The following is a 10,315-nucleotide window of genomic DNA, read 5'->3' as shown; positions in this document are numbered from 1 at the left end:
CAGACATACACAGAAGCAATCGCTGTCTTCAATAGCACATTTATCATGCTCATTTTCCAGGGAAGTGTACATTTCTGCAACAGTGCATGTGGGGATGTGTATATTAACCCCTCACAGTCCACGGCAAGGAACAAAGTTATTGTAGACCAAGGCAAAGGCGAAGAAATTTAGTTGGTGACATAATTTTTTGCTTACCTGCCGTTCTCTGAGCATCCGCTCTGATAACTAAGCGCACAAACAAAAAGCCCGACGACACTTGACCGATCGCACCGTTGACCTGTCGAACCCCGTAACTTGCACAGGTTCCAGAGCTCGCTCTTCTGTGAGGCGGTTAAACTGCAGTGCCGCCCTGCTGCGTGGACATCAATAACAAGCCCGGACGACTGAAATGATGAGGAACATGACGCTGAGGATGGCCAGGGCGGAGAACATGAAGAGGAGCCCTGCAAACACAGAGTTGTCCATGGGCAGTTGCAACAGCTTGGCTTGAGCTGGGATCTTGTTGGAGAGGGTCAGCATGTACCCCAGGGGCCAGGCTATACTGTTATTGTTTATCTGTGAGTGGAACAGGGGGAACACGTAGGTCATGGAGAATCGAGATCGAATTACTGCAGCAGCCATGTTCAATAAAAAACACTTTGTGATCTATTTAGAAACAAGACTCATTTGAGCAAGACTTTGAATTAATACCTAATGAACACAGTGATTTGCTTAGTTATTGGATATAGGATGTGGTATGTGCTTACCCTATTTTGAAACCTAATGTTGTTCCACGTCTGAGGACTGAATCCATAGCCGTCGACAAGCAGGGTATAAACTAGATTTGACGAATAGCAGTAAGTCCTCAGGTATTTTTCATTCTTTTTGGGGTACATTTCTTTAAGCTAGAAATGAAGAGACAAGTCACTTCACTCCAGTCTATTTCCATATCAGCAAGCAGCATAGCTGTGAACTCCAGCATACCCTGTTCACATTCACTGAAGATGTAATATCTAAGCTTATGATTTTCCCATTTCATTGTTCACAGCTAATTAAGTTTTTATTTCTGAAAAGTAAAAGCATGAATATACTGTGGCAAACACAGTCATCGATGGGGGGGGGGGGGGGGGGGGGGGGGGGAAACACTCACTTTCTGCCAGGGTGTGGAGCAATGGGACCAGATGGTGGAATTGAAGGTGTCCAGACTAAATGAAGTATTCAGCTGAAACATCTCAACGATGTAAGAAAACCCAGCATAGGCCTGCAAGGACATGTGCGCTCCTGGTATAGGCAGCTTTTCAAATATTCATAAATCTCACGATCGACATTTGTCCACGAGTGGATGGACACTTATGAGGAAAGTGTAGGACATTTGTCATGGACAATAAATATGAAGACAAAACCACATGATAAAAACATGCTACAACATACAAGTTACTGTGATCGACTGTGACAGATGGGACCAGGGACAGCTGGTAGTGTAGTGATTAGAGCTACTGCCTTTGGACCCAAAGGCTGCAGGTTTGATTCCCCACCTCTGCCTATAGTACCCTTGAGCAAGGTATTTACCCTAAAAATTGCTCCAGCTGCACAAATGGGTAAATAGGTAGACTACCATTGTAAGCTGATTTGGGGGGGGGGGGAGTGTCAACTAAATGAATAAATGCAAATCACAAATTTCAGCTTGAGGAAATAAGGCTGTTTGTAATAGACTACAGCCAGAAAGTGACAGAGAAACTTGTTGTGAGTAATAAATTAAAACTGTACTCTAAAAGGAAAAATAAGGCATTAGAGTAGCTCAAGCTCTTACATTAATTTATTTAGCAGATGCTTTTCTCCAAAGCAACTTCCAATGGATACTATGTAGTGTTACCAGTCCACACACCTTATTCACCATGGTGACTTACACTGCGTCACTCATCCATACATCAATGAAACACACTCTCTCTCCCTGTCACTCACACACTATGGGGGAACCTGAACAGCATGTCTTTGGGAAGAAACCAGAGCACATGGAGGAAACTCACAGACAGGGGAGAACATGCAAACGCCACACAAAGCAAGCAGGGATCAAACCCACATCCTCTTGCACCATCCAGGCACTGTGAGACAGTAGCACTACTCACCATGCCACCATGCCGCCCTCATGTGAGATCAAATCAACCAACCACTGCAGTGTATGCTGCACAACACATGAATGAACCATACCATGAAACTCCCAGACACGGGGGGCTGATAGACCCCGTTGAAGGAGCAGTTGGACAGGCCCTGACAGGAGGTCAGGTCGAACATGGTGCGCACAGTGGCTCTGCACAGGACCGGGTCGCCTGTCCCCACGAAGGTGATCTCCTGCTTAGGGTTGTAATTTTTGGGCTTCTCATTGCAGGGGGTCCCAAAGATGTACTCAGCAGACAAGGTGATGCTGTATCCCTGTAGGTAGCATGGATTTTCCACCTTTCTTAGGGAGGACCTCTGTAACGGAGTGAAAGGGAAACTTACACTTATTCATTTAGCTGATACTTTTCTCCAAAGCGATTTACAATGTTAAGATCCTTACAACTATTTACCCGTTTATACAACTGGTAATTTTACTGGAATTATTTAGGGTAAGTACCTTGCTCAAGGGTACTACAGTTGGAGGCTGAAAGTGTTGGTGCTTTTAATTTGAGTTTTTAATCAGTCATATACTTTTGAGATCTCATTTCACACTGCTACATCACATTAGGTCTCAAGCTGACAGCTGTTAGTACTAGTGCCTAAAAGCCCTTATGCTAAATTTGGACATAGGTTCAAATCCTGCTCAGTCCGTTTGGAGGTTGTATGTTTGGTCTGTGTTCCTATGCGTTTTCTCCAGGTGCTCCTGTTTCTTCCCACAGTCTAAAGAGAAGTTTTCAGGTTAATTGCTGACTCTAAACTGCTCCAGGTGTTTATATGTGTGAGTGAATGTGTGTGTGTGTAGTTTCCCTGCCATGTTTGCTGGAATCCTTCCTCACTCCATATGCTTCAGTGATTGGCTCCAGATCACTGTCCCCCGCACTGAACAACGGGTTATTTATAATGGATGAGTTGATGCCAGATCTCCATGAGACAAAGATTTATTAGCAAAGCTACCTGGCGAATTATTTTTACATTTATTCATCTAGCTGACGCTTTACTCCAAAGCAACTTACAATCTATTTACAGTAATTTACCCATTTATATAGATGGGTAACTCTACTGGAGCGATTCAGGGTAAGTACCTTGCTCAAGGGTACTACAGCAGAAAGTGAGATTCAAACCTGCAACCTTTGGGTCCAAAGGCAGCAACCCTGACCACTACACTACCAGCTGTCCCTGTATTAGTTTGTGTATTAGGCTGTTTATTGATAAGGTAACCGGTGTCCCTGTCTATCAAATTGCTAATCTTATGCTTTTGGGCAACGCTGTGGACCGCTGCAACCCTACATTAGGACAAGTGGTTATCAAGATGAGATGGATGGATGGATGGATGAATTTCAGAGAGCCATCTTCTGGTTAACATGAAGATACCTGCAGGTGCTTAAAGGTCAAAAGCAAAATCATATGATACCTTACTGACAGGTATGGGGAGGGTAGGTACGTATAAATATGCACAAAATATAACAAAATTGTATCGCAAAATATAACTAAAATATCACTAGTACTCTGATTGTCACTGCACACACAACTTGCTCTTTGGTAATTTTACTGAGTTTCCCTCTTTTGTAGCTAAGCAGGTGGTATAAATCGACTAATTTCATGCTCACTCTGTGGGCTCAACTGCCTTTCGAATGGCGGTTTTCAAAGTTGCCCATTAGTGGTGCCTGAGTCTGAGAGGTGTGTTAATGGTCATTACTGTGTGTTGTGTGTAGACTTCAGATGAAAGTCTGTAACGCTAAGGTTTCAAATGGGAGCCACCGAAAACTGCTGAAATCGCACAGATCAATTTGTTAATCCCATAATGCATCCTCCGTCTGCTCTCTTAAGCCTGGAGTCCAAGGACGGAACACACGTGACAATGCACTGGCCCTAAGGCAGACAGGATTAATGGCCTTTCCAGAAGTGGTCAGTAGGAAGCATTAATGATATAAAAAAGGTTATGACCTAAAATTTTAAATGAAAGCTAAACCATTATTTACTGCACCAATATCTGCTGTGAGTGAGGCGAGGAATAAAGAGGCAATTTTGCATGATGCCAGTCAAGCAGTCCAGCATCCTGGGGAACTGGGCTGCTGAAACCTAGAAGCAAAATTAAAATACACTGCACACCTGCACAAGGCTCGCCAGGACCTTCTTCTCTGCCTCATCCTTCCCATAGCACGTGAAGCTGTGGGTGTACACGTTGTACTCGTACCCGTACAGCCACACTTCCACGAAGCCATCTGGCCTTGGGTCTCCTGGCACCTCTTCTGAAGGGACAGAGAAGGCGATCTGGGTGGATGCCCCACCTAGGTCCAAGGACCCAACTGTTTCTGCTCCTCCCGGTCGAACCCAGGCGTTCCACAGGTTCCTCTGCAAGGCACGAGGGCAGAGGGTGACTGGACTACCTGAATCCCCCCCCTTGTTCATAGAAGTGGAGAGAAGATGTCAAGGGTCTGACACAACCATACCACAGCAGGGCAGCATCAAGGTTGGGATCATAAAATCCATTGGGGGGGGGATGTTGTCCGATGCTCAAGTGAGCATAAATTGCCCCCCACCAAAAAAAAAAAAAAAAGTGTATAACTCCATTGAGCATTGCTTTCATTTATAATATATTATTATATTATTTGTTTAAGAATTTTTCTCCCCCCTACCTCACAAGTTGTTACACCACTATAAAATCCATTTTTATGGTGCTATACTTTTAAGTTGCTATTAGTTTTAGGATGACATACAGTCTTCTCAGAATCTCGCATGTTTTCAAGACACATTTTGAAAAAAAGGTAAATGTTGAAGAATGATCATCACTGCTGTAACACTGGTGTGAGAAGTTTAATATTAAATGTCACTTTACTTTGCTGATTTGCATTTGGGATCAGATGTGCTGTTTCTTACTTGCAAAAAATAACAATTTTTTAAATGAACACATTTTAAATTAAATGTTCAGGTTGCCTTTGAAAGTGAAATTTTATATGTATGCATAAAGTTTCAAACATTTCTCAAGTCATATTACAAATTTATCTCACACTTTTCACTTTGCTTATTCTTTCCATAAATAGCAACAGAAAAATTTAAATATAGCAACTTAAATGTAACTAAAGGATATGCATGTTGTCCAAACTGGAAATACTGGAAATACAGAATAATGTTTAAATAATATTTAATTGATGAACCAATGTTCAACTAATATTAAGTAAAATTAGATTTTTTCTGGTTTTTTGTCCATGAACCACTGTGTCTTTTTATTCATGATTGATATGCAAGGTGACCTCAATCGCTGACTTCTAACTTTTGCTGGCGTGCAGCAAAAGTACCGAAAAATAAATTTAACTGATCGACTGTTGGAAATTCTCTTATTTGCATAGTCATCTTTGCTCTGTATTTATACACCCTTGTTATAACTGGTGGGTGTGGTGGCGCAGTGGGTTTGGCCAGGTCCTGCTCTCTGCTGGGTCTGGGGTTCAAGTCCTGCTTGGGGTGCCTTGCACCAGACTGGTGTACTGTCCTGGGTGTGTCCCCTCCAGGCTTGCGCCCTTTGTTGCCGGGTTGGGCTCCGGCTCACCACGACCCTACTCAGGACAAGCGGTTTCATACAGTGTATGTGTTATAACTGTTGGTAAAAGTCAATGAAATACACTTATCGCAGTTGAGATAATGTTCTTGTGTCAGTTCTTCTGAGATCCTACTGTTGAACAGGTTGCTGGGCAACACATAAGCAAAGAATACAAAATTTCACCAACCTCGATAAGATTTCCCTTCAGGTAGTTAGCGGTGATCCAACCATAGAGCCCCTCCTCTTCTCCTGAGATAATGGAGGCATTCTGGAAGCTCAAAGGTAATCTCTGGAGGTATTCCCTCATGTCCTGTAAGATTTTGTCTGAGGCTGTATTATTTTTTTGCCTAGTGACACATTCGAGAACAAAAAATAAGGTTATATGTAAATGTGTAAACGTGGAATTTTACTTTTTCACACGTGTATAATCATTTCTTTAAGCTTCACATACAAGAACACCAAATGCCAGCAGGTTTTATCTTAACAAAAATGGTTGTAAACATAACCAGCATTGGTTTCATGATCCCGCATCATAGGCTGCTTCAGGAACTTCACATCCAAGAGTTAAATCTCCCAGATGGCAGTCTATGTCGGCTGATCTCAATATGAAGAGTTACCACACTAAGGAAGAAATGTGCCACGGTAACACAACGTGACCGGCGTCTCAAGTTACCTTAGGAGTCTCATACCAGCTGTTGCACCAAGGAAAAGTGGGGTGGTATTTTGCTGGGAGGAGGGAATTTTGTCCATAATCTCTGCCATACACATTTTCATAGAGCTCCAGGAGGCCTCATCCTGGGCTGGGTTTTGACCAAGGCTTGATATCCCAGGACCTGAGGATGAATGTCACACAGACAGGTCATGGTGCTTTGCTACATCGTGGCTTAAAATACAAGTAAATTAAAATGTATCAGTAGCAATATGTTGCATGTCCTATGAAATTAGAAAATATTGTTATTGGTTAATGTAGATTCATGACTAATGTACAGTTCCCTTTGGTATCGGTGTGTACATTGCAGACCACGGTTATTTACGTATTCACACGAAAACACAGATGTGTTCAACCTATACTGTACATGATGCTTCTATACCACAGCATATGCTTATTTGTGGTAGAATGTGCAGTGTGTGGTTCTGGTGCCTCGCAGTTTCTCGACTTTTAGTTTTGACATGGCTTTGAATCCAGCTCAGTCTGCATAGCATTTGCATGTTCTCTGTTTTTATGTGGGTGCGCTCTGGTTTCCTCCCACAGTCCAAAGAAGCCTGCTTTAGGTAGACTGGTGACTCAGAATAGTCATAGTGTGTGACACTGTGTCTTGCTTGCTCTGTGATGGACTGATATCTCATCCAGGGAGTACCCTGTCTTACACTCTGATTAGCCTTGGACCACCATGACACTGCTTTGGATAAGTACTTACTGATGGATGGATGGATGGATGGATGGATGGATGGATGTTCATTCTCAGTTTTAACTTAAAATAGACTGTGATAACAATGATGATCATCATCATTCCAATATTTATACCAGCAGGTCCACCCCACAGTATTATGTATGTTACCGTAATGTTAAACATATTCTGATATAAGGTTAAGTTATCCATTTTTTACATGATCCACATTTTAGAAGCACTTCCTCACCTTCAACACGACATTTCATGGTCTCATTGACCACCCCGGTGTTGTTCTCCTTCTCTGCAGGCCATTGGTACAGGTAGATAGTAGTGCGAGATGAACCTGCATCGAGGACGATCCCATACTGGACAGAAAGAGAAGAGCATACGTACCACGTTCCAGGGTACACCTCACTGGATCTCTCCCTACATATCTGATGTTTTCCACGGCCACATGTCTCCTCATCTTCTCTTCCGATTACTTCCTTCTACTGTTGATTGACATCAGGCACCTCGTGAGGTACCACCGATTTCAAAGTAGATTTTGCCTCATAAATTATTCCAGATGTCAAGATCCAGCAAAAGATGGACAGGATTTCAATGACAGGGCTAATGGTAACTGCACAAATTCTCAGTCACTGGGAAAGAACTCCCAGGTAAATCTGTGGCATCTAAAGAAAAATTATTTAGTTAATTTTCCAGTTAAGGAACTATCTTGGCAACTCAGCCTTGGGGGTACATCTTTATGCAGGGGAAAAAAAAAGCAGCCCTTCCTCCAAATTGATTGCCTTTTGCCTAAGCTCATAAATTTAATTTTATCACTTTTCCACTGGATCCACTGCTACTGCTGCTGACGCCTCATCTCACATCTGTTATTGCTTTCTTAATATAGGCAAAATATTCAGTAAGACATTCACAATGGATGCACTAAACCTCTGTTATTAACTGTATTACATCTGACACCATTTGACGCATATGAACTTTGAGTTGTGCAGTTATAATTTATGGTGTTTGCATTCTGTGTTTCTCCATTTGTTTTGTGGCTCTCAGTTCACTCATCAGCACAGCGAGTAAGAAATTCAGCGATTCAGTTAGTCTTTCCAAAGATGGAGCATTCTTAAAATTAAATTAATCTCAAAAACACCCCAAAAGCAGCTTAATAGTTCTTATTCTTCCAAGAAGAAGAAGAAAAAACATACTCTCTTATGTGTACTTCAGCACTAACCCTATACTGACACTTGTCCAGAACGTCACAGACAGTCCCTTCTGAAATGTAATCTGCATGTTTTTTTTTTTTTTTCTTTTTCTTAAATCATATCACATATGCGTCATCTGAACCTCTGCCTTTTCTCACATATTTTCTGTTGAATCTGCGGTAAATAGAAAATGGCCAGGGCTAAGCATGTATAATTTTAATAAACTAATGTGTCAAACAAACGCCAAAAATGGGAATTGTACTTTGTCTTAGAGACTTAAGCGAAATAAGAACACCTGCATGGCGGTTTTCAGAATCTTATGGCGAGTGCAATTAAGCGGCACAAAAATGCATTTTCAACATGACATTGACATTTTACCTTACATTTATTCATTTAGCAGACGCTTTTCTCCAAAGTGACGTACATCTCAGCGAAAATACAAATTTGTGCTTTACATTAGGAACGCATAACAACATAACACAAAAATACAGCAATAAGAAACAAACAGGGTTTATACTGCCACTTTGCATAAGTTGTAGCATAACCTCTTTCCCCATGTTTTTCTGTTTACACTCAGCTGCAAACCACCATGTAAGATGATATCGAACAAGCACTTATTTATTTAGGTGTTTTTTTACAGAAAATTTAGCCACGTGGGTCAGGGGTACTACTGCGTTTTATCATGGGGCTTGAACCAACGACCTCCAGATTACAGAGCACAGATTGTGGGAAAATAACTTCACGATTTAAAATTACAAATACATTTCCCTGCTTAACCTTTCATAATTTTCTGTTTTTGTTGCTGCGGTCATGGGTGGTTATCCTGAGTATTCTGTCTTCTTTCATTATATAAATGTTTAATTCTTCTGCAGCACTCTGGAAGCTCTAGAAAGAGCTATTAGGGCCATTTGGTTGGGCGAAGCGTATCTACGAGAGACGACCTCCCCCAGGCTCTGATAAAAAGTGAAATAGTGCGCTGTGGCTGCAGTGCAGGGGACTTGTTGATTTCAGAGTAGGAGGGTAACGCGCTCTGCTGTAATAAACACCACCTGAATCCAAGTGTCTGGAAGACGATTTTATGTTCATCGGCATCTTACCTTCAAACCAGGGGACGAGTATGCGGCCTTGTGAACCTGGACGACGGAGACAGAGATGAGGACGGCGATGCTCGCCAGCAGGAAGAGCAGAGCGACGGCGACGCCCACCTTCGAGGCCATATCCTGTAGGGGAAGAACGGTGATAATGACTGAACGATGAAAACACAAGTGAACAATTTAACTGCCTGCCTGGAGCCAAATGTCACCTGGGTGACTAATGAAATGAAATGAAATGAAATGAAATGAAATGAAATTAAAGTGAAAATGAATAAATGTAAATGCAAATGGGTGGAATAAAACAGTAACCATCTTTACAATACTTAAGTTCATTCGAGACTTCATTCAGTGAGCAGGCTGAAAACTACATAAAATGTATATTTGGGAAAAAAACTGCTTGCTAATCCATATTGCATAGAAGCACAGGGTCAGTACCGTCAAGATGAAGTTCTCATTGGCAAAGCCCATTGTTTTCTGGTAAAATAAAAGCGGTTGCCCATTGCTTTCTCCCAAGAATGTCTTTGGGAGGAAACCCACATGGGAAGAACACGCAAACTTTGCATTGGATCCGAACCCACGTCCAAAGCCACGGCGCAAGAACTGCGAGGCAGCAGAAGAGCTACCTGCTGTGCCATCATGACCCTTTGGGCATGTAAGCATACCTTTGCTTTTTTTCGCAAATACAATAATTACAGGTCCATAACACTTTGTTGCTCAGACATCTACTTGTGACACAACCTCAGCACATTTTACCTCCTCTAGGCAGTCATTTTTGTACAGGTCATGAAAACAAATTGGTCATATGCTTTTTTTGAGACACGGGACTCCCTGAAAAGCTATTTTGGAGAGCTAATCTTGAGCTACTGTGAAAACTCCTGTGTATAATTACAGAAATAATACGCATCTGAAGTGTTTGTATTTTTTATCGGACTCTTATTAACAGCGTGCAGAGAGTTAAATTCA

At 41.9% G+C, this 10,315-nt stretch overlaps 1 protein-coding gene across 1 annotated transcript; it reads right to left on the bottom strand.

Annotated features, from left to right (window-relative positions):
• Positions 1-363: 363 nt before the first annotated feature.
• Positions 364-9,475, bottom strand: entpd3 (ectonucleoside triphosphate diphosphohydrolase 3). Its single transcript, XM_018762907.1, has 9 exons — positions 9,356-9,475; positions 7,310-7,427; positions 6,345-6,504; positions 5,859-6,018; positions 4,246-4,488; positions 2,188-2,451; positions 1,130-1,240; positions 747-884; positions 364-555 (listed from the first exon to the last, which is right to left on the bottom strand). Exons 1-9 carry the CDS (start codon positions 9,473-9,475, stop codon positions 364-366), a joined length of 1,506 nt encoding a protein of 501 aa, XP_018618423.1.
• Positions 9,476-10,315: the final 840 nt, after the last annotated feature.

Source organism: Scleropages formosus, chromosome 18 (assembly GCF_900964775.1).
Source record: "Scleropages formosus chromosome 18, fSclFor1.1, whole genome shotgun sequence".
In the NCBI taxonomy this organism is placed as follows: Eukaryota; Metazoa; Chordata; class Actinopteri; order Osteoglossiformes; family Osteoglossidae; genus Scleropages; species Scleropages formosus.
The sequence above is the reverse complement of the archived record's forward strand: the minus strand, read 5'-3'. Positions and strand labels throughout refer to the sequence as shown.